The 27507-nt window shown below is 41.4% G+C and overlaps 1 protein-coding gene across 5 annotated transcripts in view; it reads left to right on the top strand.

Moving 5' to 3' along the window:
• IL1RAP (interleukin 1 receptor accessory protein) overlaps positions 1–27507 on the top strand; it is a 195574-nt gene that overhangs the window by 131526 nt on the left and 36541 nt on the right. For all 5 annotated transcript variants that reach the window (XM_083177546.1, XM_083177542.1, XM_083177543.1 and 2 more), the window contains 3 exons: positions 15636–15921; positions 17075–17264; positions 25701–25866. In XM_083177546.1, coding sequence (XP_083033672.1) covers positions 15636–15921; positions 17075–17264; positions 25701–25866 — 642 coding nt within the window. The remainder of the gene's footprint in view (positions 1–15635; positions 15922–17074; positions 17265–25700; positions 25867–27507) is intronic.

Below are 27507 nucleotides of genomic sequence, written 5' to 3' on the forward strand. Positions count from 1 at the left end.
ATAAATTTATTCCCTGTAATTCTTATTCTGTAGCCACTGTTCTTTTTTTTTTTTTATTAGAAAAATTTACTGATTTACTTTGAATTCAAAGCAGGATCTTATTGGCTATCTCAAATCACATGACAGTTGTTGACAGTTGATAGCCAATAAGATCCTGCTTTGAAATCACAGTAAATCAGAGCCTGCACATCTCTAGTTAAAATTAACATTAATTTAATTCATCTGCCCCATAAATGCTCCCAGAACCCAAATTCTTTGAAGAGACTTTTCGGTCTAAGCTATTGTACGTTATAAATTGTTGTTAATTGCCAAGTAGGAGGCTAAACATGGACTTCAGGATGTGGGGTTGGCTGTGCTTGTACAATTGAAATAATATTATTTATAATACACTGATTTTGAATTTCCAAGAGGAAGCTTTAGCCCAGATTACATGGCTGTGGATTTTTTTTCTATTAGTTGCAATTTTGTGGAAGAGGTATAAATCCGTTGGTGGACCTGCAACTCTTGTGAGTCCCTGCATAGAATATGCTACATATCGGTGTCCCAATTCATAATATGCCTCTAAAAAATCCACACATTATGCCACACATCAGTACCTCCAATTAATTATTTTCTACACACAATACTTTTGCAACAATAAAGTTACCCAATACCCCTTTCAGACATACTACCCGGGATTTTATCCCATTACCCATTGCAGGTGCGCAGGACCCGGTATTTTAGAGGACCAAAATCCTGGGTAGAGGCTTTCAGACATACCCTAGTACCAGGATTGTGCACGTGCAAAATCCCGGGATTTTGCCGTATGTCTGGAAAGGGTATTATACACAATTATGACGGTATGGTACATAGTCCCTTTTACACCCTTAAGCCACGCTAGAATGCCCCACAGGATATATACATGCCTGCAGTCAGAATACCGATGCCAACATCCCAAAGAAAGCAATCTCAATAAGGATCAGGTAAGTATACATAACTTCCCCCTGCCCACATTAACCCTCCCTACCTTTAGCTTAACCCTACCCCACATGCAGTCTGTCCCTAACCCACCCGGTTACTTCCAAAACCTAATATCCATATCCTGCAACCTAAAATGGACCCACCCCACAGCCCAGCCCTAGCCACACCTTTTAAGTGCCTACACCTTTTCCTTGCAGCCTGGCCATAAGCCCCCCCCCCTTTATTGCCTAAACCTAACCTGGTACCTTCCTGTACTTATTTTCGACATGCTGACATATTTCTAGTGCTTGTATCCTGATTGATGTTGGGATTTCAGTGCCGGTCTTCCAGTGGTAGTTGGGATTCCAGAATCTTGTATCAAACAAACATTCTGCCACACAACCATGCCTACAATATACAGATGTGTGAGTTTAGTGTATAGAAGTTTTATATATCTAATTAAACATTAGAGTCTTCTGGTGCATCCTAGCTGCATTGTGTTGCAACTAAGTGTTTCTCAGCAAAAGACGTCCGACATTAGAAAATTCTCGTACAACCTCGCTTGCCAAGAGGGCTCTTTGGTGTAACTGCAGCAAAAATGTAAGACATATCTGTACCTGGTCTGAAATGTGTATAGTCAACACTAATTTATTTGACTTTAACTTAGATATGTACAAATGTGTCCTCCTACATCTAGCCTCAGTACATCACACAGCGGGTGATGCATGGCATGAGTGAGCTGACACTATGCAACTCCACTAGTGTTGAGCATCCCTTTTTTTTTCACGAAATACATCTTAATTGCAATGTGACTAGGACACATCAGGAGACTAATGCTGATTGTTATGTGATACTGTGTCTGTATTTGAAGTGCAATGGAACTTGACATGGAAGAGAGCAGCAGCCACTGCATTGAAGAATTTCAAATGCAGATTCACACATATACAACTGTCTCAGAACAAAGTAATCAGCTCAGTCTCCTGGTATGTCCTACTCGCATCCTGTTTTGAATGAGATGCATTTTTGTCAAAAAAGGTGCCCAAACCTAGCAGAGTCTCACAGGAGTAAGAGAAAGATTTGTGTGTTGCGCAATTAGCAGCAGCTGGCATGGGGTAGTCACTCCGCCAAAAAAATATATATTCAAATAAAAGAGAGAGAGAGAGGTGGCTGAATGATAATAAGATGGTTCAACAGTAAAAATATATATTTAATTTGTAAGAAAAAACAAAATAAACACTATCAATATATACCACAATAAAATTTGTATTATTGAAACATAATAAAATAAAAGATGGAGCTGTATATTGATATTGAATAACACAGTTCTAATATATTTATCCAGTTGCATCTGTGTTATTCCATATCAATATATATTACATATTATAAATACAGTTCTATATTTTATTTTATTTTATATTTATTATGTTTCAACAATACTAATTTTTATTGTGGTATATATTGATAGTGTTTATTTATTTTTACATATTAAATATATATTATACCGTCTTGTTATCATTCAGCCAACGCTGCCACCTTTCTCTTTTTTTTTTTTTTTAGAGTCTCACAGGATATGAGGAGCTGTTTGTATAGCTCAGTAAAATATTCCATATTGTTCTCCCTGGTATCTGTACCATCATGTATATCCTATCCCAAAGCTGAATTAAATTTGAATCTAGACTTTACCAAATATCTTAAAAGCAGCGATGGCTCAGATTAATTTTGGAAACATTTTTTTTTCAAGTTAGCGGACATTTCTAGCTAAATCTGCAATGTTGGATGAAAATTTATTTTACAGCTAAATTGTGCATCCTTTCTGTAGAAAAAAAAACTTGCAAACCTCTTGTATTCATTAGTACGTATTGGGCGAGGCTCATCTGGTGCAGATAAAAAGGACGGAATGGTGATTCTCAAGAATAGCTTGTTATAGTTCCTTTCAAATGCACTCATTTGTGCCCAGAAGCCTCTGTAATGCTAGTAATAAGCATACTGTAGGTCACATTACTGTATATCCTATAAATTGTAACCTGGGGCATTAAAATAGTGAGTAGCTGTCACAACATTCTGTAGATACAGTACTGTTCTGACGTTTGGATTTGATGCGGTCAGTGAGGTTTAGTTTAGTTTAGATTACATTCTAAAAATGTATAATACTCTATCCATGAAACGCTACAGTATGTTTTAGAGAGGGAAGACGTTTGGCAGTGCTAGGATCGACTTGAAATAATCACAAGAGCTGAAACCAGTATAAGTACTGTATATAAAAGCTAACTATTTATTCTAGATCTTAAACAACATAAAATATAGGTAAGTGCTCATCAATAAAATGAAGTAGTCGTTTGTGGAACAGGTTAATGTAGATCAATAATTTCAACATGAAACTGAACACAAAGTCCCAAACTAATTAATCCTTAGGAGAGAGCCAAATATATATTGATTTCTTTCTGGTATAGCAGAGATCTATGGAACTATATAAAAGTCCCCCCAGTGAATTAGCTTGTTTTAAAGCAATGAATAGTACTGGCAAGTATGTTCTCACAGCTCTTGTAAAGAACTTGTCTGACTTGTATGCCTATAAAAAAAAGATGGTGGTAACAAAGGATAATCCTTTATAGGTAGATATTCTATTTATTTGAGGTGCGATCTATCACTGCCATATTCTTTTCATTCTATAGTAATTTTATTCACATTGCACCAAAGCACTGCTACTTTTTATGTCCAGTGGACCTTATTAGGTCTAGGGAGCTAACTCAGTGTGGGATCAGTAGGTGTAGAAAATGTAATTGCCTGAGATCAAGAAGTTGCCGCCCAGATAGAAAAAATGAACCTCCCTTTCAAAACAGCGATGCACTCGCAGATCCATTCGCAAAAGGCAATCCATCAAACAACAGTTTTTGTTCCATCTGCATTCACATCGAAAAATACAGGGTTGCATCATAACTTTGAAACGGTTTAGTCCCAATGTGTCCCAATTAGGCCCCTTCAGCAACCCAGCAATATTGCCAGTTCGCTGACGTCATGCGGGGGTGTGGCTGAGCATCATAATCGGGGAAGAGGGAGGAGGCAGCACTTGGCAGTGCTCCAAGCACTGCCTCCTCCATCAGTGTGAACGGGAACTGGGTCACTCAACCCGATTTAACCCGTTCACCCTGCACAGCAATCCGGTTCATAATGCTGGTTTGCTGCCTGGTAAGCCCCTTCAGCACCAATTACCGGGTCGAACCAGCAACAAGCTGGCATGAACCTGGTAATTAGGTGTGATCTGAAAAGCGGTATTAGTGTTCCTTGGAGTGATCCAAACAGTTTTCTGAAGTAGTCCATTTGCTCTTAGTGTAGATTGCAGTTCAGTGTTATTAAAACGGATAGAAATATGCTTTAGTGTTTACATTTGCTTTTTAATCTATATTACATTTTCTGTATTTTCTATTTCATCAGCTCTAAGCTCTTAAACTGTGCATCCTGACCCCAAAGTGGGTCGCTACCATCTCAGTATGGGTTTGCGACTCCATGTCCACTGTTAAGGGCCCTACATCTGCAGAGATTTGTGCCAGAGATTCATAATGGGAGATTCATCATGAGAGATTTCCCTTAAACTAAATTTTTCAGATAATGAGCCACACACACAGATTTGTGCCAGAGATTCATAATGGCAGATTCAGCATGAGAGATTTCAAATCTCTCACAGAAACTTTAGGGGAATAAAAAAAAAGTATTCACATGTAAATAAGGGGTTGGAATAAAGCCTGGGGGAGTGTCACCTGTCATTGATGGCAAAGTGGCAACATGGGCACACTGCAGGTTACAGCAATGGACTTGCCGTACAGCATGGGCACACTGCAGGCTACAGCTACTCACTTCAGGTACAGCCCGTGGCAGGTTTTATGTGAATAGTGTCTTGGGTACAAATACGTCACGCATGTACCTGCAATGCGTTTTCAGGGATTCAGAGTGACTTGTTAAAATCGCTCAGAAAATGCCTGAAAATTGTGCTGTGTGTAGGGCCCTTACTCAGTTTACCTATCAGAGCACGACTTGCGAGTCAAGGAAACTGCCTTGGTGCACAATCCTTAGCCTGACCACTCCTGAAAAAACTGGGGCAATCGCTATTCTGTGCTGTGACTGCAGGAACTGCCCTGCGCATGTTCAGAACAGGTCCTGCACTCATGCAGAAGCCAGGCATTGGGCATAATGTGAGTTGGATCCCCTATGCGATCAATCGCCACTCCAGATGAGTGGCTGCAGCACAGTCCAAAATACAAATAGGGGAGCCACACCAATTGCCAATTGGTGTGACTCCCCATGTCTGGAGCCACCACTGTATGCGATCCAACCTGAATTAGCCCCAATATTGAAATTCTGAACAAAGACCTAATGCCATAACAAGACATTTTGGTGTGCCCCATGCAAAACAGGGTTAGATTAAAAAGTGTGTATCTTAATGGGAAAGGGGCATAGCCACAAAATACGGCCAATTCCTATTAAATCACACAGTAATGTCCTTTATTCACATTACATTGCACAGTAACATTATTTCACACAGTAGTGTTCTTTATTCACACTAAATCACACAGTAGTATCCTTTATTTACATTACATCACACAGTAGTGTACTATAGCTGTCCTTGCTATAATAATCCAGAGAATCATTTTTACATAGAGTTGCTCTGGTGGGACTTATCATTTATTAGAAACCTCTTACGTTTCTAGCCTACAGTACAGAGGTGACAGGGACAGAACAATGGTGAATATAACAGAGAGGAGAAGACAAAGGGAAATGACACATAGTGATATGGACAGTGCCAAGACAGAGGCGAAAGGGACAGAATAATAACAAAGGTCACAGAGACAGGACCAGGACAGAGGGGCAATCATAGAGGTGGCAGGACCAGGAGAGACAGGGCCAGGAGTGGGGTGAAGGGCTAGTACTGATATGACAAGGACAGTACAGTGGGGCCAGGACAGAGTTATTTGACTTAGACAGAGGGAGAAAGGAAAGGATAGGAGTGACAGAGCCTTGCCAGAACAGAGGGGACTGGATAGAGTGGTGGCAGAAACAGGACAAAGGTGACAGGACCCGGACAGAAGGGGCAGGAGATATGGATGACAGGAACAGAATATAGGGAACAGGGAGGGTAAGGCCAAGACATAACAGAAGGTAAAGAAGAGAGATGTGGTCAGACAGAGGGGATCATGCCAGTACATGGCTGACCACTCACTGACGCTAACAGCAGCGACAGCTCACACGTTGTGCTGCCTACATGGCGCGCTGAGCCCGCTGCCGGTGCCGAGGCCATCAAATATTTTGACAGGTGCGCTGTTAGACCTCCTCAGGCTCCCATGGCCCGGGACCTCCAGCTCCATCTTCTCCTGAGCCAAAGCTGCACCTAGTTGCAGGGAAACGCGTCAGGAGCCCTGGACATTGCACCCAGCACTTTTATTTCACTGGATCCGGACCAGCCACCACTTGCACAACAACCACATACTCCATTTATTTAATTTCCATTGGACTCTGGCACCTTCACCTACTTTGGAGAGATAGTGCTGTTATGTACTCCGAATGGAACAATTCCTCCTGGTGATCCAACTGTGGCAACTGTGGTAACTATTCAATCCATCCACTACCAGCATACCACTAACTGGTGCCTATTACATATCTTCCTTTGGATATAGTGGAGCTTATCATTATTGGCGGTGGCATTTATAGGAACGGATCCTGTGGTTTTTACTGTTATTTGTTCTTAAATTTTTGTTATTAAATATTGTGAATGTTCATTGGTGTTATCAGCGCTACTTTCTTTCCTTTTTTTGTATCTACCCTCTAAGGGATCACTCACCCCTTTAAGTAGCTGCTTCGCATACGCACCCCACACCAGCGCCCGGTATTGTTGCTTGGCAACATTTGTTTTACTTCTCCTGAGCCATGGTGGCCGCTAGCGCTGAGTCCTCAGAGATGTGCGCCAGGCACCGCAGCCCTCAATGGCTCATCCCTGCCTCAGGACAGGCTACAGCAGCGGCGTCCAGCAGGTCAACAGGGCGGCGTTGTGGGACTACAGGGCGACGTCCAGCGTCGCTCAGAAGGCCCTGCTCACATCCGTGGCCACAGATGAGCAGGAGCTTCTGAGCGACTGCTCTAGATTGACAGGCAGGTCCATTCTGAATCCTGGGCAGATTCAGAACGGCAGGGGCGCGCATGTAAATCGCTGTGTGGGCTATACACACACAGCGATTTGAATGCGTTTTCAGGGATTTTGAGTGATTTGTTAAAATCGCTCAGAAAATGCCTGAAAATTGTGCTGTGTGTGGGGCCCTTTAGGCTGATGATTTCTCTAATCTCTAAATCAGTGATCCTTGGATATACAAAAAAGGGGAAGTAAAAACTGCGCTATACAATAAACTTAGAATAGTGTTATTCAAACAATGGAGGTGCCAATTATTATATGTATTATGAAAACATGTTTTTAATAAAGTTTAAAACATAATTCATATGACATGAAAAGAATGGCAATGAATTAAAAACATGATAAAATGGAGAGGTTTCTTATATAAGCAAACTGAGTGCAGAGAGCAGATAATGTAGGACAGTCCATATGGTACCATATATTTAGAATGTCTGCTCTTTGTTCAGGTCCGTTCCTATTATGCCTCGTGAGAAAAGATGTTCGTGGATGAAGGAGAGCGCACATTACAGTCCTGCTGCTATTTAGCACTTAAAAATGTCCTTCAGTGACCGGACCAACCTCCAGATTTTTTTACCACTCTGGCTCACCAATTACATCTCCTACGGGGAACCCTGCAGCCCAAAACCGTTCACATTAGCTATGGAGTGCCATCCCACAGTGAACACTTTTGGGGTCCCAGTGCAAAATAATTTGAAAACCCTATGCCTATTGTAAAATAATATGGAGTTCAATAGCACTTTTTTTTTCAATAGCTTTTCTTCTTGTGCTCCTGTCCGCCTTGGGGCGTAGATGCGCACCATGCAATACAAAGCACCAGCGCTAGGAGGCTAATGCTCCACCAATCTAGCGGCGGATTGATATACTGTACCAATGGAACCCCACCATTTGCAGATTGGAGCGCACTTACACAGTATACTACAGAATAAGACGCTTGTGCGTCTCATGCCCGTGAACATCGCTGCGTCTCCACCTGTACTGTACAACTGTACTTCTGCTGTGTTCTAGTATAATTGGTGTGTGTGTGTGTGTGTACTGTGATAATTAATTTTGTCAATGAATACGATTAAACCATTTAAGTGACCCAGCGCTAACCTTATGTGCTGAGTCAGCAGTAAGGAGGAGTAGAGGCTTTCAATAAATCAACCCTCTCCAAACACATCAGACGGCATTGACTGCTTGCTCAGAGCACAGTGCAGTAACCTAAAGCTGCACCTTATCACATTGCACATATAAAAATATTGTGCCAAATAGATTAAGAATTATGTCAATGAACACTATTTAATCATTCAAATGACCCAGTGCTAATCTCATGTGTCGAGTCGGCTAAAGGAAGGAGTAGAGGCTCTCACTAAATCAGCCCTCTCCAAACACATCAGACGGCATTGACCGCGTGTTCGGAGCACAGTGCAGGAACCCTAAATTGCACTTAATCTATTTGGCATACAGAGAAGGGAACCTGTCTATATTAGTGCTCTATAGATGAGTAGTTTTAATTTCTGCACTACACAATATATCTCACGTAGAATCTCAACACTGGCAACAGCCCCATGTACTGTATGTGTGATACATCTGCTTAAAGTTTAAACCAGAGCTATTTAAACAACTCTAGCAACCTAAGATATGGCACTAAACTTGAATGAACAAAGGTTGCAAGGAAGCAGATTTATGAATGCGTTACATATATATAAACTTGTGTATGAGAACTAACACCCTCTGTATAATAACATCATTAACCCTCCTGTACATGCTGAATAGGTTACATTTGCCTTAACCCCTTCCACCCCTGGTAATGAATGAACCCAATATAAGAAGGAGCAGAGGCTCTCAATAAATCAGCCCTCTTCCAATTTACCAGGCGGCACTGACCATATGTTTAGAGCAGATTGCAGTAGTACAAAGCTGCACTCAACTCATTTGGCATACAGATAAGGCGTCTTGTCCACGATATTGTCCGCTAGACAGGCAGTTTAGCTTACACAGTATACTACAGAATGAGACTCTCGGCTCCAAAACAGTGATAATTGGGAGTGTCTCCCACGACTCCGGTTTCTCCAACAGCGCTATGGCTGCCTCTGAATAGGAGCACTCTACGGACTATATACATCACCAGGTGGCGTAGGGTAGTGGATAACTGTGCCGCTCTGCACACTGGAAACCCGTGTTCGACTACAGTGTCAAACTTTTTTTTTTTATTAGAATATTTTCAAAAGTTTTACATTATATAAATAATCTAAAGCAGTGCTATTGAATACGCAAGTGCTACTTATTACTCAAATAGGAAAAAACTCTCTGGAGGTGCTAGGAACAATGTTTTCTATTGTTATAATTTTTTCTTAATTGAAACATTTACGAACCTTATGTTTAATAAAATATAGACTAATTATATTTAATAAAATATAGACTAATTTTTAAAATTAACCAGGTACAAGAACCAGCATATAGTATTTTTAGAGCATAACTAATAAAAGTAAAATCTTAAATAATTCATACAAACTTTGACCTGTGATATAAGGGTGCCCCCACCCAGAGTTTTTTTCTTTTTTCTCCTCCTCCCCTGGCATTGTTTCATTTAATAAAACTAGACAAACAGAAAAAAAACTGTTTTTTATAAAAGCCTTTTTGTGCAAGTCCATGCACAAGGACCATAGAGCATGCCATGTAATGTTTAGTACTATGCATTACGCACAGTTACGGAAAAATGTGTCTCTTTTGCACCCGGATATCTCCAGTTCTATGTGTCCTAGAGACTTGAGACTGGTACCATATGAAAGAGGAGACTCTTGGTGGTAGTTTTATATGAAATCAGTGAGGGAAGCGGCAAGAAACCATATGTAGGGTCCCCTCCAATTGTCCACCTAGCACATTACTACAGAGTACCGCAAATAGGAAATACTGTAGAAAGAGGCTAAACAGTGTTTTGGCATCCAGGAACTTAAGGAGGAGCTTTGATGTCTCCCCATTATACTTATAGAGATATCACTTATACTGTAGCTGTAGCCATTACTGTACAGTACAGTAGTAACAAAGCAGTTCCTGCACTACAGAGCTTTTTAATACTGTAGTCACTTCATGCACATGCTGCAACACACATTTCATGCATGCGCAGTGAAGATTAAAAAAGTAATCTGGTAGATGATCACTGGTATTGCACTCATCTGGCAACACCACCGCTAATCGCCAACCTGTTAAAATGTATACATACATTGTGCCATGGCGGACTTGCGGTACAACCGCCATAGGTAAGCTGAATAAGCGGTTCTACATCTGTAGTTGATCTATTTTGAGAAACATATTACAATATAAAATGATCTCTGACCAGATATTTGTGACTCTGTATAGGCTAGTTATAAATTTAGTTATCCTGTCTTAAAAGGGAGGAAGTAAATTATAGTCAGGAAAAGATATTACTATTACTATCCAGCAAGAGATAATGCAACAAGATTTAAAGTGTATGTGTTTATTTTTTTATTTTTTTTGTTAGTACCACTTTAGAACACTAGATTTTTTTATTTATTTTTTTTCAATTTGGTAGTACAGGTTGATTATCCCTTATCCAAATATCAGTTATCCAAATTATTCCGAAAACCATAGTCTCCAAAATGTATATACAGGTTGAGTATCCCTTATCCAAATATGCATTATCCAACTTATTCCGAAAACCATACATTCCAGAAAGTGAGAAAAATATAATATTTTTTGTTTAAAGCACTACTGGGGAAATGATATGTAACTGGCACTACTGGGGACATGATATGTAACAGCACTACTGGGGAAATTATATGAAACTGGCACTACTGGGGGGCATGTTATGTAACTAGCACTAAATATGTACAAGACAATGAGATGCCTGAGATAATACAGAAAGTTGGTTTCATGCACAAATAAAATATATTTGTGTGTATTTCATGTGTTTGATGTGTTTTATATATCATAAATGCAAAGTACCTCCATTCAAATATAAAAATATTCCAAAATATGGAATCATCCATTATCCAAAATTCCTCTGGTCAAAAGATACTGAACCTATATTTTGTTTTGAAAAAAAATAAAATAAAACTGATTACAAAGTCTCTGTATTGTCTCACTTTATGGGCATTTCCTATCTAATACTAATGAAAAAGAAATATTAAAACTTCCAAGGGTGGTGTCTAAGCCATAGGTACCCAATCCACATGCTTGCTTGTTGGCCTATCCCTCACGGATGCATGTGTTACTGTTATAACACTGGGTATTACTTGTTAGACCAGAAAAAATGCACATATAAGAATGGAAAATCGGTATTCCCCTTTACAGGGGAAAAGGGGGAGGTGGCGCATTGATGTGGGCTGGATGACTGGCAGTTTCTAAATGTGTCAGGCTAGTTGGGCCTCAACTACAATTCTACAAACAAAAGGAAGAAAATCAGCGCTGACTAACAATTAAAACCAAATAAAAAAATTACATGGAGATTGGACTGATTTTAAATTAAAATAAGAACATTTTATTAATACAATGAATGACCTTTTTTAGGGAAATGCTGGTATTATGATGCATGTAAGCCCCTACGTATGGAAAATGGAGTAACTGTCCATTCCTAGTATGCCTCAGATATGCCATCATACTACTATGATGTAGTAAGCCCTACATATGGAAAATGGAGTAACTGTCCATTCCTAGTATGCCTCAGAGGTCCACATAAAGTGCAAGTGCAATAAGTAGGATTGCTGTTACCATCCACTTTAGTTGAAGACCATGGTGTATCTTGTTCCTCCCAGGGACTCAAGGGCTAAATGGGCTAGGCCGAATCACCATCCTGAAGTAAGGGAGTACACTGCAACTGTGGTCAAACAGATTGGTTTTGGAATCCTTTGGTACAATTGGTAGGATCCAAGTGGTGTTTTGAGGCTGGTCCGGATCAGTCCATAAAGTGCAAAGTGGGCAGGGACACTGACTCGTTTCACCGCCTCAGCGCCTTTCAGATAGATAGATAGATAGATAGATAGATATCTCTAACTAAGAAATTGCTAAATTCCAAGATATCAAAATTTTTTTGCAAGGCTAAGTGGTAATGCAAATGTAAAAAATACCACCTAGAAGTAAAGTAACATTTATGTGATCATTAGCTTTGTCATTGAAACCGGGCTATCCTATAGAAAACTGTGCTACAGATTAATCCTTTGAGTGCCCACATCTGAGAGAGATGTGCAAAAATATCCATTAAAAATGCCAGCGGCACAAAAATTCAAATAAAAATGTTTTAAAAAAAGATTATGGGCGGTATTCAATCTGGGATTCCGACTGTCAGAAGGTCTTGACAGTGGGAACCCCGGGCCGTTCTAGCACAGCCCGACAGCTGGTTAACATGTGAAATTCAATGTTCTAACTGTTGAAAAGGGGGCGTGTTGGTGAAAATTGGCATAGATTGATGAAATTCTTTTGTGAATTAGACAATCCATGGCCATTTTGGACAAAACAGATCCGACTGGTTTAAATGTCAGATCTGTTTTGTACAACTCCGCTTTCAATGCTCGTGGAAACAGCAGCAGTGAATAAGCGGCGGGCGCTATTTCCCCTGTCACAAATAGCGCCCAGGATTGAATACCCCTCTGTATTTCCTATATAATGGAAAGATTACAAGTCATTATGATGAATAGAAATGATTGCTTGCCAATTTTCACACCTATATTGACAAATTCACTTGGCACTCAAAGGGTTAAGCAAATCGTTTAAACTGTGACACCCAGAGGTTTAGCAGCAATGAAATGTTTAGACTGATTCAACTTCCAAATAAAGGGCATTTATGTTTCTGTCTTTGTCAGTCACTGAGGAAAGCGTATAATGGAAACCTGTCAATGGTGCATAGTGGAATGTAATAATTGCCAGTCCCAAGACCTCATTCTGCTAACACTATTCATGGACAGCCAGGAACAGATCTCTTCTGCTTGTTCATAAAATTGCATTTTTTTTTAAATATACAGCAAAAAATATATTAGTTTACTGTCATTATTGCCACTGACCATTTGTTGAAAAAAATACATACAAAAAACAAACCTACAGTATACAACACTTATACTAAACATAATGAATTCTCAATTAGCCTAATTCTGAGTTTGGAATAAAGGAAAGAAGAGGAAGTGATTGCACCCAGGCAAAACTATGTTTTACTGCAGGAGGGAGAAATGTAGCATGCAGATAGGTAAGGCCCATACGCACTGGGCGACTTTGATCTGAAAGCAGCTCAGTTTACTTGAATTGTGCAACTTTCAGCTTGGAACCCGACCAGGGTGTAAGGGCCAGTGGTGAGCGATGCTGCGCGCTCCCGCTTCATCACTGGGCCGACCGCTCATCTGCTGGTTTTACCAACAGTGGAGCGGTGGAGTGGACAGCTTTCCATAACGGGAGAATCGCCTAAATGGGTGAAAACCGCTCAGTGTGTATGCACTGAGCATTTTTCATCACAGCTATTTTTCCCCATCATCTCTCACCATACACCCTGGGCAAAAACACCCAGTGTATATGCACCTTTATGCTGGGTACACACATGCAGATAAAATGCCGGTCAGCATGAAAGGCAAAGACAAGCATATACTGAGATATCTCAAAGAGTTTTGTCCTGAGTCACTTTTCCATTGCCTTACATATGAAGGAACTGAAGAAATTGTTTATCAATAGGCCACGGCAGGGCAGATGCGGCCGACATAACAATTTTTAAAATATCGAATTGGACGGACATGCTCGATGATCCAGCATATCCATAGCAGCAAGGGTATTGTCTGATAGTGATGACCTACTTCTATATGATGACTATGCTGTTAGGGTGGCATAGGGGTGGGGTTGAGGGCAGCTGTGTCTCAAACTACCTTTGTGTCTAGGACTGACTGGTGGCAAGATACAGGGTGAGAAATGTCAGCACAGTGCCACCACCAGGCCGGATCAAGTGACCGGATAAGGTTGGGGCTGTGACAACCAAGCAGCAGAGTTGGGGAACTGGGAAGATGGTGAAGGAAATATGATGAGATCAGTTTAGTCAATGATGAGCTTCGGTGGATGCTCAGACATTCAGAAGTAGGCAGAGAGGCACCTGTACAGAGTGGGAGAGGTCAGTGGAGGTTTACTTGCTTGTCATCGGTATAGAGGTGGTATTAAAGACCAAAATAGCTTATGAGCATACCCAAGGAAGAACTGTACAAGGGAGAAGGGGACAGAGACCTGGGGAACTCTGACATGAAACTGGGTGAGAGAGAGACAGATGCAGACACTGAGAAGGAGCGGTTAGTGACGTAAGAGGTGACCAAGTCAAAACAGTGCTGGAGGGTGTGGCGGATCACAAAATAATCCACAGTGTCAAAGCAACAGAAAGGTCCAGTAGGTATAGCAGAGAAAAGGAAGCAAAGAACTTTGCTAAAAGCAGGTCATTTGTGACATTAACCAGTAATTACAATTGTGGGTTAAGGAGTAATTATATATTTTGCAATTCATGAGTCATTAATGACCCCACTGCATCTGTGTAAACATCCATAAAAGTTTTCAATAAAGTGTAAATAAAGCTTGGGCACACATTAGATTCAATATGAATGATAACAATATAGTGTTGTGCATATTGATGTGTACGAATCATATAGTTAATAATGTATGCTCCTGGGTTTCATTATAAACCCCTTCTGTTTGTACATGCAGTAAAATCCATATTACAGTATATAGTCAATGACAGCCTGCTCCTTTATGTGGCCACTGAACAATAATGTTAACAATATCATTTAATGTGTACGTACTCTTTTGTCAAGGCGTTCCATCGGTATTGTTAATGGATGATATTGTGTAATGTCTGTGTACCCGGCTTAAGTTACAACAACTTACAAGTTTGGTATATTGGGATAGCATTTCTCTACATTAAAGTGTATTTGGTGCACAAGCATTCATTTATTAGGCTATCCATAAAATGTTTTTATTTTTTGGTAATATCAATACAAACATCTAGATTTTCACATACCAAATATGGTTTTATTTACATAAAATATTTTTTTGTGTTCTTCGCAATGCAAATTGTGTATTCTTTGATTTTTAATTATTTGAAATGTCACTAAAAGCTCTTCTATTCAAACAGTTGTCGACGTGTGGTACAGTATTTAGTCATTTAGGTATAATATGTTTTTGGTGGGTCAGATACGGGATTCAGATAGGATGCTGCTTGTCAAAATAAATAAAGCTTCATCCTGCATTGGTTAATATTGTAACCCTTACCTTCCCCCTAACCCACTTCTCTTGTAACCTAATCCTGACTTCCCCCTCTTGTAGGCTAACACCCTTTGCAGCCTATTTTATAACAATCCCTTCTCTACAAAAATGATCGTACGTAACTATATGTAAAAGTGCCGAAAAACCAATTCCCCGGAATCACACAATGCATATTGTGTCATATGGAACAAGGGATAGGGGTAGAAGGGCAAATCTGTACATGTAGCTTTATTTGCTTAATTTACATATAGTTTGTCGAATAATTAGAGAAAAGGAATGCTAATCGAATCATTAATTTGTTTTCTAGAGCGCTATGATGACTGGGGGCTAGACACCAGGAGGCTGACCCAAGTTTATGATGGAGAAACTGTTCGCTTAAGATGCCCTGTCTTTGAGGGCTACCTGAATCATAACTATAGTACGGCACATTCCACAGGCCTTACATTAATGTGGTATTGGACAGGCCAAGGGAAGGATCTTGAAGAGCCAATAAACATTCGTCTTCCAGATAACAGGATCAGCAAAGATAAGGACATACTCTGGTTTCGGCCAGTTCTCCTCAATGACACAGGGAATTACACCTGCATGTTGAGGTAAGTGGTCTCTTGGACTGATATCAGCCTAAAGACATAGTTCTTTGTCTAGCATGATCATATTAATTGGAGGTTATTACTTGAACAGAAAGTTTCCTTATAGCTGGAAAGGAAAGTACTGTAGGAACATATAAAAAATCAGTCATCAAAACAGTCCCCTATGCAGTAAAGCATTATACAATGCTCCTTTTTACCTGTGCACCACCATTGTAGATCGCAAAAGCTATTTAGGTTTTTATTGGTGTTGAATTAAATCTGTGTGCTGCGCATAGTGCTGGGATGGAGCTCCTAGAGCTGTTCTGTTGGAGAATGGCAGCATTCTCAGACATAACAGCACACTGATTTCAATAGCTTGGGCAGCTTCCTCGCAGCACTCACATTAAAATTCTGTCCTGCGTTCCTTGAAAGGTATCTTTCAGTCCTCAATAAAAAGGGCCACGGACTTTCCAAAATGATAAAAATGTATTCACATACATCAGACACGGTGGAAATACCATAAAAATTAGGCAAATGGATTTTCATAAAAGGAGTCCAAAGTTCGGGGGTAGCCACCTCAGCTTGGGGTCTTCAATGCTGCAGACACATACGGACCTCTGTTTCTTTGCGGCTGGTTCTACTGCTGTAGTCTGACCTATTTGTGCAAACTCGAGTGTGTGCCGCTGTCCCACAAATAAACACAGAACTGGGCTAATGACTTCAGCACATGTTAATCTGGAACTATCCTTGGGCCTATGTGGACCTTTACCATTCTGGAATTATGCTTTCTCCCCATCGTATAGTTACTAATATAAACCTTTACAGTATATTTCCAAACTACAGATATCCATAAGGAATCCTAGTTTTCATGCATTTTGTAAGAAATGGTTTGTTTCCGTCCCTTGAGTGAAGTATAATGCAGGTTTTTTATACAATTTCGACATTACACACTTTCTGAAAATACAATAAAAAGAATTGTTATTGCAATCTTGATAAGCTTGTACAGGTTTTTATTGATTTCATATTCCTTTTTTAATCTTCAAGGTACCGGTGAGAATATATTGCTTTCATACTGTAGCCTGTAAACGTCATTAAACCATGTTTCAATGTTCCAGTTGAAAGTGAAGAGAAATATATGGTGCCAGAGTCGTCTTACACAAATATATTTTATTTTCAGGAACAGCACTTACTGCTTTAAAGTAGCTTTTCCATTGGAAGTGCTGAGAAAAGACCACAATTCCTGTGTTTCCAGTGCCAAGGAAGTGGAGGTAGAAAAGTTCTATTTGAGGTCCGGAGCTACTTTGACTTGTCCAGAGATCAAGGGCTATTTTTCTGCAAATGTAACTCCTACTTTTAACTGGTACCTGGTAAGGACTTGCATGTATTTGAGTTAAAAGTTGCAATGTAATATAAAATTGTACATGCAGTAGCAATAATCTATTTGTTTTCCCAACATCAGGAGGTACAGTGAATAAAGAAAGTTTGTAATCTCATGGGCACTATCTGGTCTTGCATACATGTAATATTAAATGTGTTTACCTTAATTTAGATCATACTGTACATACAAATAAAGAGAACTCTGCAAATCAAACAATACAAAGTTATCCAATAATCAACTAATATTATGCCCTATAAATTCAACCACCTGAGTGGCTGTGCTATCCGCTTGTGTCTGTGCTTCCTGGAGTATGTGTTGGAGATATTGTCTGCAAATAGTCCAGTTGTGTTGAGTTCGATTTAGTGCATTTCCATCTGGTTCAGTGCAGTCTAGCTCAGCTGAGCTGCAAATCCAGTCACTCGTCTCAATTACAGGAGTTTTGTACTTTATAGTGCAGTTTGTAGATCATCTGCTTTTCCACATTTTGAGGATGTGACCTCCTATTCTAATTATTCCCAAGGTTGCCAGCTGTGCTAAAAACTCTTTCCGAGTACACTCTGGGGTGTGGGCAACTTAATTACTTGACTAGCATGGTGGCATAAGATGCAAATGCTGGGCTTTACCTGACCTTTCAGAAAGCCTCTGGTCCCAACCTGATGGGTTTTTAACTCGTTGAATATATTTTAAGTGTTCTTAACCTATTGTATTCATATAAAAACAACAACCTTGTGCCCTACCAATCTTATCTTGTGTTAAATAAAGGATATGTACAGTGTAACAATTTGTAATTTTCCAACCACCGATGGATGTGAGGGTTTGTTTACTAAAGAGTAGCAATTGGTGACACTTCTGTTTTTTTTTTTTTTTTAAATGTTTTAAGCAATTAATGTTTTTTTTTGGTACTTCCGTAGTCAGCGTAGTGTCCCTATCAGCATTGTGTTCCCGCAGCCAGCGGCTGATCGTATTCAGTGTCATCAGCGTCCCTGTCAGCTTAGTCAGTACGTTCGCGGCTAGCGTAGTCATTCAGCGATGTGTCACCGCTTATTACATTGTGTGGGTTATGGTTGCCGAACCATTCACTATTTTTAACCTGCCACAGACCGAGTCAGTGATTTGTTTTTTTTCAGCAGCACCACTTACTGGCAGAGACACAGAGCTGTGTCAATGGCCATCCTATGGCGCTTAAAGTGAAGGAGTGTATGTGGCGCTGCCACATAAGAGGCTGCAGGAAGAAGGTTAGTCTCCATGGGGCAAATTGGTTTCATGGATGTCACCTATCCTTTCTGACCCTTCTGCACTTAATTTTTTCGTGGGCCGAGGAGTTTTGTGAGCGGCACCTCAAAATATCCAACAAAACTGCCATATTGTACAACAACCTGATGTAAGAGGCATGTACAATTGATCTCATGGCACAACCCCAACGCCTGATTGGTGGACCTGGGAAAATTGTAGAGGTGGACGAAAGTCCAACGCAAAAGCCATGTTGGACGTGTCCTACCAGAGCATTGGCTCTTTGTTGGGATATCACGTGACACTAGTGACTAATTCATCACACCAGTGGCCAGCAGTGATGCCTGGACCCTAATGTCTGCCATCGAAGCACACATTGAGCCAGGTATCACCATCTACTCAGACTGTTGGCATACGTACAATATGCAATAACTTGAGCAGGCGGGGTACCACCACATGCGCATCAACCACCATTAAAACTTTGTGGACCCAGACAAATATCGAGAGGCTCTGGGGCTCCTGCAAGTGGAGGAATAAGAGGCAGAGAGTCACTGCACGCCAGTACCTGGACTCATACTTGCAGGAATTCATGTGGCGCAAAACCCTAGGGACGGAGGACAGTTTCCTGCACATATTACATGCACTGACTTGTCCCAATTGCCAACAAAGCAGCTGACACCAAGGATGACTCAGCTACGTCGACATCAGCTGCATCTGGAGGGGCTGCTGTGCCGGAGGAATAAGTGTTTTACACCTTTCTTGGACTTGTTGTTCTACGCTATTATTTAACATTGCTCATTGTTTTTATTCTTTGTCAGTAAAATCCATTTGACAGTTAACAAGTGTCATCATTATTGTTTCAGATGGATGACATGACCGGTTTGAATGTGTTCCTGAAACACCCCCACTATCGATGGCAGTCCGGAGCGCAGTGAGCCCTGTGAGGGTATGCGGTAAGCGTCCTCCTGACCTGTTCATACCCCCACTCTCCACGCCAGCGTGGAGTTGATTTTATGCTTCGGGCTTGTTTTGTGCATCCCCTCGCGGGGCTCGCTGCGCTCGCCACTCTCGGTGGCTCACTTTATAAAGTCAACTCCACCCTGACCTGGATAGTGGGGGTATGAACAGGTGAACAGGTCGGGAGGACGTGTCCCGCGTCCCCTTGTGGGGCTCGCTGCGCTCGCCATGCTTCGGGCTGACGTGGATAGTGGGGGTATGAAATGGAGGCATTTTCCAGTATGTAACATGGAACACTGGCAAATGCATCCTTTATTGTGCATGAGATGCACCTGCACCCCCCCCCCCCTTTGTACATGAGATGCACACACAACTGAACCCCTAACCCTGACTGTCTCCCTGAAGCGGACACGGGCAGGCTTGCCGTACCCTGCCGCACAAATTACTGAGACGCCCGTGCGTCTCAGGCAGATGGAGTGCCTCTCCGCTGGCACCCGCACGATCACCTCTGCCGGCATCTGCCAGCACCTCTGCCGGCATCCGCCAGCACAGGGGATCTGGCTGTTACCGACGCTGTGTGAGAGGCTCTCACTAGGCTTGCCAGGGACAGAGCTGCAGCTTGTGGGGACCGTACAGTGACTGCGTTGCCTGATGGGAACACTACGCTGACTACGCAGGGCTGCCGCTGGGGCACTACGCTATCTACGCTAGGCTGCCGTTGGGCTACGCTGACAGCATAGCGTTAGGTGCTGCCGTGAAACTACACAATTACCTTTTTTTTTATATAGCAGCCATTTGCCATGCAAAATGCTGTGTGGCCTGCTGGTCTGCTCAAATAAAAATGCCCACCAAAACCAGGGTTGTTGCATGAATATGTCGATTTAATGGTTTCTTTTTAGCTCCATCAGGAGAAGGGATTGTCTGATTGCACGCTAGCATACAGTACGAGTCTCATGAGATATTTTCATCTTATTTTGCCGATAGCCTTCAGTGATATTGATCTGAGGAGAAAGCTTACAAATGCTGTTACTTTGTCATGCACACTCCTTGATCCTGATTTGTCTGTTCTATGGGAGATGTAGTTAATTGCTTGTTTCTGCTGTAAGGCTCTGACGTTTTTCTGCTCTTATTTATGTTATTTAAAATATTTTTGATGTACTTAATAAAGTGTAGAACCTTTCTGTCTGATAAGATAATCATCCTTTGAATTCTAAGCATTTCATGGTGTTTAATATGCTTCCTGAAAAATAATCTCTATGGGGTAGATTTATTACCTGTCAATCAGGGGTATATGTGCTATCCCCGTGCATTATGGCAAGGGATGGCGCTTCCCCTGTTCTATGACACCCGCTGTGCAGGTGTCTAATGTGCGGGGCAGGAGGCATAGTGCAGGAACGATATTTTATACTGCGCGGATGCCTCCTACCCAATGTATGACCGTTCCGCCCCTTGCATCTATCAACTTCGACAGCTGCAGGTGGTGATGCCCTATGCTCACAGAAGGGACCGTGCTGTCCCTGCTGCTGGCTCTAAACTGCGATGGGGATCTTGCATGAGTAGTGAGAGCCCGTGCATGCCCAGTCCAGTCCAGGCGGCCTGGGGGAAGGCCCGTCAGCTGGAGGAGGCATCGCCGGAGGGGGGAGTTAGCGCTCCCCCGCTTCGGCAGGCAAGATGTTAGTACATCTTGTCGGTCTCCCCTCATGCTTCGCCTCGCTAATGAGGTGAAGCAGGAAGTATTATAGCGGCGCGCTAAGTGCAACTATAATAAATCTTCCCCTATGTGAGGATTTAAGCTGAGAGATTTCTGTATTCGTTGTTTTGTGTTTTTATTGTATTCTTTGTCTTTCATTTCTTTCAGTTATTCTTTTTGGAGCTAAGTTGAATTATTAGAATTATCACTTTCAACATAATAATAATAATAATAATAATAATAATAATAATAATAATAATAATAATAATAATAATAATGATAATAATCAACCTTTTTATAGGGCACCACAAGGGGCCCACAGTGCTTCTTAAAGTATATTAAAGTACAGTGCAAACAAAACATGACCAAAACAGTATATAATTGGCTGTCAAAGATATTTATGCATACTTTGTAATTATAACAAGAAAACCAGTCCTGTCTTAACCTGTACCTCAGTTGATGCTGAAGACAGATTCATTTTTATTTCTTTACAACCCACGTATTCTATCATACTATATAAATTATGTGAGAGTTTGTCAGAAGGTGTAATCAGGGACAGAGAACTCGACATTTGGATCTTTTTTAGTGGGCTTGTCCTCTCCGGTAGCCAGTGGCGGATTAAGTACGGGGTGACGGGGGCGGTCGCCCCGGGGCCCCCACACCAGCACTTCTGCCAGTGTGGGGCTCCGGTCACCCTGTGCTTGGGCAGCGCAGGGGGTCCTTGCAGCAGTCTGGGCAGTCAGTGACGGCCGGGATCCCTGCCGCGAATAAGAAGTCAGCGGCGGGGTCCTTGCGGCTGTTGGGAACTAATACCGCTACTAGTTCCCATCTGCTGCAAGTACCCAGACGCTGACTTCTCATACACTACAGGGACCCCGGCCCGGCGCTGCCGCTGACTGCCCAGACCACTGCAGAGACCCTTTACACGCCTGACCAGATACCGTACCAGCCTCGCCTGGGGGGGGGGGGGGGGATTGTCTGGGGGTGGAACGGGGGGGTGTCTGTGGGGGCCCCCACAATTTTGTTGTCCAGGGCCTCCACAGACCTTAATCCGCCACTGCTGGTAGCAGCCGCAGCATTGTAGACTCAGCTGTCAGCGTGTAGTGCACCTTCACCAGTCTCCGATAACATTGCACACTATTCACAGGGACAAACACAAATCAAATAACTGCTGTTCTACTTTGCCATTGATTTTGGGCTACAGCATTGGCCACTATGGGGTTACTTGAATTATATGTATGCAGTGTTGACACACCCTGCACACAAGGGATGCTGCAGAGAAAGGGTTTAACTTGCAATCCCTATATTTTCATTCGTTTCATCCAGTGCTGTAATGTCGGTGCACAAAAGCTTCAACTCTGACTCCTCTGTTTTACTTATGTCCAACTTCTTCATGAATGGCAAATGTGTATTACATAGAAACATAGAGTTTGGCATCAGAAAAGAACCATTTGGCCCATCTATAGTCTGTGGTTGCTATGGGCAACATCACCTCTTTTAATTTTTAGAAGCTTTAGTAAATTTGCCCCTTTTTAGAGTTTTGGTGTCTGAGACATGTAGTTTTTTACCTGCACCATCCTCTGCTGCCCCTTACTGCCCTACTCTGCCGGCTACCGCAGCGATACTAATCGAATATGCTCTTACGTATGCGATTAGTATTGCAAAGGGCAGCTCTTGTGATAAGAGCTGCCCTTTGCGAAGCAGCTGGCGGGGGGTGAGCAGGTCTCCACGGCTCATCAGCCCCCTGCTCAGATGGTGCTGCCTCCTCCCTGCACAGCGGGGCGGTGTTGGATGCTTTAAGAAAACCATAGGCTTCGTACTAGCCGATTTTTCATTTACCCTCTCCTGGGAATTAGATGTAGATGACATCTCAGTGGTCAGGGTCTGGTATCTCACGTAATTTGGACATTCCAAAAAAATATGACGAGCTGGCAGGGCTAATATAGGAAGTGGGCAGGATGCTGAAGATCTACCCACTCTTAAAGGTTTTCAGGGACTAACCAAATAATTGTGAGTCTCCTGGACCTTCCAGAAGAATAGGTAAAAGGTAAATATGATACACTTGCAGGTTTATAGTCACCATTCCGCAAAATAGGATGCATTTGTTTGGGAGATTGCGGCCTCCCAATACCTTTCTTAAATGTGTTACTATACTAATATTAACAAAAAAAAAAAAGTAGACTTTATTTTTTCGGGGGTGGGGGGGGGGGCACTGTTCTTAATATATACAGTTTGAAAATGAACTTTTACTGACTATTTTGAAACCTGAACAAACTGTGCATTTCAACCCAAAAAGACATGCAACATATACAGTAGTATGCACTAGGCTTTAGTAAGCCTATATCTCTGGGTGTCGTGTAGTTCGTTAGCTGGATTTCAATAATATACAAGACTCATTGAATACAACCATGAACCGATATCTAAGGCTTTTATTGCTGTTTTGAAAACCGATCATATGTTCAGCACTGATTACATCCTTGATATATTTCTAAGAGAAGTAAATAGTCACTATTCTTTCCTTTGAATCTTCCATATTGCTATTGACACAAGTTCGCTGTTCTAGCAGAGATTTTTTTTTTGTTTAATTGATAATTTTCTATCACCCCCTCTTCATAAATAGACTAATTTCTCCGTTACATTAGGGCTACTTCTGTCAAAAGGAAAGTGGTAGTCATGTCTTTTTGAGTAAGTAACATTTTGTTAGTGTGGTGCAACTTTCAATACTAGGTGAATTTTAGATGTGAATTAAGTGACTGAAAAGGGCATGCTAGGGGCAACCATTTGTTGTTCTGCCTTATTTATTTATTAAGTTATTTTTATAGCACACACCTAATCTGCAGCGCTTTACAGAGAATATTTGAACATTCACATCAGTCCCTGCCCTAGTAGAGCTTACAATCTATATTCCCTACCACATGTACACGCACACACAGACATTCTAGGGTTAATATTGTTAGGAGCCAATTAGCCTGCCAGTATATTTTTGGATTGTGGGAGGAAACCACGCAAGCACGGGGAGAATATACAAACTCCACAAAGTTAAGGCCATGGTGGGAATCGATCCCTAGACGTCAGTGCTGTGACTCGAGGCAGTAATGCTAACCATTACACCATCCGTACAAAGAGTCCTTATGACTGAAACAAATGAGAATGCCTTGGATTTCCTTTTTATGGTGTCTATACCTCTCCAATGTAATTTTTAAAAGCTAGAAAAAGAAAATCCATTTTGGCTGTGTGCTTAGGGCTCATACGCTCAGACATGTAAAACAGTGGTTGTTGGAAACATCCACTTTTGCACTTTGCCATCACTTTAATTAGAAACATTAGACATGCATTAATTAAGCTTTAGAACTATTTACTTATTGGGCATTCCTGTAGAACACCATCGTATTTTACAGAGTACATTTTACATTTCTGAATTCTGTAGACAATGTAAATATTGGTGCCAAAAGTACTTGTGTGAAAAGGTTGTGTGTTACAGGTCCTTTGGCTTATATTAGCATCAGAGAGAACGTGTTTAAATTAATTTATGACTGTGCATAAATTGCTTAAAAATAGCCCTGTAATGTACTTACTATGTTAATGTTTTCATTTGTTTTTTCACATCTGACCAAATGTAAAAATTGATGCTGGGTACACACTATGCAATATATTGTTCGTGCAGCCAATGAACAATATATCTTAAGCGCATTGACTCATTTGTACTCTCAATATATCTGTAATCGGTGTCATTCACAACATATTGGATGTGCACCGCAGCATGACCGATGCTGATCAATATTGCAGATATCTGTGGCTGTGTCAACCGGCAAACATCCGACCCATTATGGTGACTGCTGACTATGACATCACAGATGGACAAGCACATTTAAATGCCTGCCCAGTTTTGATGTCTGGCCAGACATATCGTGAAGGCGATTGGTAAGTGCATATGTTACAAAAATCGGTTAGTGGCACCATCGGCAAAGTGTATACCGAGCCTTAGATAATGCATCCTGTGTGCGTATGTACAGAAACTACAATATTTGTGCAGTCTGTGAATAACTGTAGAAGTGCAGTAACCAAATTCACCATTCAAACTGAAATCTGGAGGTCAAGGAAATGAAGCTGATCTCCCAATGGAAACTTTTCTGATGCACAATAAAAATATAATTTTCTGTGTGCGGCATGATTAATTCTGCTTATTATTCTTACCATCTTAGAAATGTTACACATAGGTCACGCTTTCTTCTGGGATTTACTTCAAATTGGCAACTTTTTTTTTTTAATCCCTTCACAACAGCCTGAGTAAAATTACATTTGGTTTAAATATTAAGCTTGTAGCCTGTAAAATATCAATTTAAACTCATATTATTTTGAGTCCTTATCTTGCACTCTGCTATATGCTCTGCTAGTCTCTATTATATTTTCTGATCGCTTACCACTCGGAGATAAAGATCAATGTATGGCTCCGTATTCAGCTAAATAATAAAATGTTTATGTCACATTTGGATATTACGTTCTATATCTTAATGGCTTTTCTTAACTTTGTGTTTTTGTTTTTTTTAGAATTGTTCTCTGGTCGATCAGTATTTGGACAGGGATCCCCAGGGTCCCAATCTAATATTTCTTGACATGACAGAGCGGTATGAAGGAAACTATACATGTATTGTTTCATATGAAGAAAATGGAAGATTTTATAATCTTACAAGGACGCTTTTTGTCGAAGGCATATGTAAGAAAAGCATACAACTGAAAAGTGTTGACCATTGACTGTCTAACAGAAGTCATTTTCTGTATTGTCTTTCATACGATCTATCATTTTTAACTAAAAGTGCATACGCACTGGGCATTTTTGCCTATGAGTGATGCTATAAAAATCGCTGGCCGATAAATCCCTCCGTGCATTCACACTTAGCAGTTTTTATCTGGCCCAGCGATTTTCACAGGATGAGCTACTTTCCATTGTAGGAGTCAATGCAAAGTGGTTTACTTGGCATGTAATATAGGACGATGGATGGCAGAGGCCAGCGATGATGTGGGAGTGCTCATTGCCCGCCCATGCACACTAGGATATTTTGAACTCAAAGTAGCTAAAAACGGGAAAAGCACAAAATTGCCTAGTTTGTATGGGCCTTAATTCTTAATAAATGCTGGCCTATGAAAAGCTGTCAAATAAGAAGTATGGAAGTATATGACTAATGTTTAACGCTTTTGCATAGAATTATTAGAACAATGTAGCAAACTAAACACAGTTTGAGTAATACTGTACAATAAATGTGTGCAGGATTTAGGGTTTGTTCCTATGTTGGCAGTAGGAACATCGGGCTTGATTCAGAGATGGACGCAGTGTCGATTTTTGTATGCAGTGGAACATTTTTTTTCCCCATTACACATCATTGCACATGTGCTGTGATGGTCTTCAAATGATGTTTGCAGTCAAGATGTATTCACAAAGTGATTCACACAGGATTTGTTTGTGGGAAGTAATTGTGGAATGGCGACTCAAACTTAGACGTTTGTCCACTATTTTGGGGACGGAGTAACAGCTTGCAACTGCTATCCCATAGACAATTACAAGGACTCCATCGTTATATTGCCAGTGGTTATTTAGCGACTGATGTGCATCTGATGTTGTCTTTCTACATAATCGGTGGTTTCGAGATGCTGCCTATGGGTGTGTTGATATAAATCTTAAGGTACTTGTTTAGTTTCATGGCGGCAGCATGAGCCCACTCTAGCTATGAATCTTGGCAGATTGCCAGACTACCTTAAGCTACGCTATCAGCGCGTGCCGCTCTAGCTAGGAATGATGGCAGCTCACCAGCTGCCTTACTTCTTTAATGTACGTTAGCATCCCTACGTTATCAGCAGCGCGTGCAGTCAGTCAGAAGTAGCGCAGTGTAGTCAGCGTAGGCAGTACTGTTTACGCAATTAGCATAGTCATCGTATGTACTGAGAAGTGCTTAGCGTCTAGTTTTCAAAAGCGCCTAGCGTGTACTAGTCAAAATTAGCATCCCTGTCCGAAACAGCGTCTAGTTCTCGCGACTGAGTCAGTCAGCTTGTAGATTGAGCAGTATGCGGTTAGCGTAGTCAGTCAGCTGTCATTTAGTCACTGTACTTGGTCAGTCAGCTCTTGTATTTTGTGAGAGGCAGACGTACTATATGACAGAGATGGCTGTAGAGAGGCTGACTATATTCACTCTGCCTCAGTTTCAGGAGGAGACAGTGTCTTTTCTGCAGGAACATGCATTTCCTGCCTGAGACCCAGACCTGCCTCAATGGGCACCGGATGAGGCTCTCTGTTAGGGAGCAGATGTGGCGCTGCCATATCAGGGCCTGTGGCAGAAAGGTTAGTTTGAGAGCAGCACAGTGG

The sequence above is a fragment of the Crinia signifera genome, chromosome 3, assembly GCF_055691185.1.
Source record: "Crinia signifera chromosome 3, ASM5569118v1, whole genome shotgun sequence".
NCBI classification, from domain to species: Eukaryota; Metazoa; Chordata; class Amphibia; order Anura; family Myobatrachidae; genus Crinia; species Crinia signifera.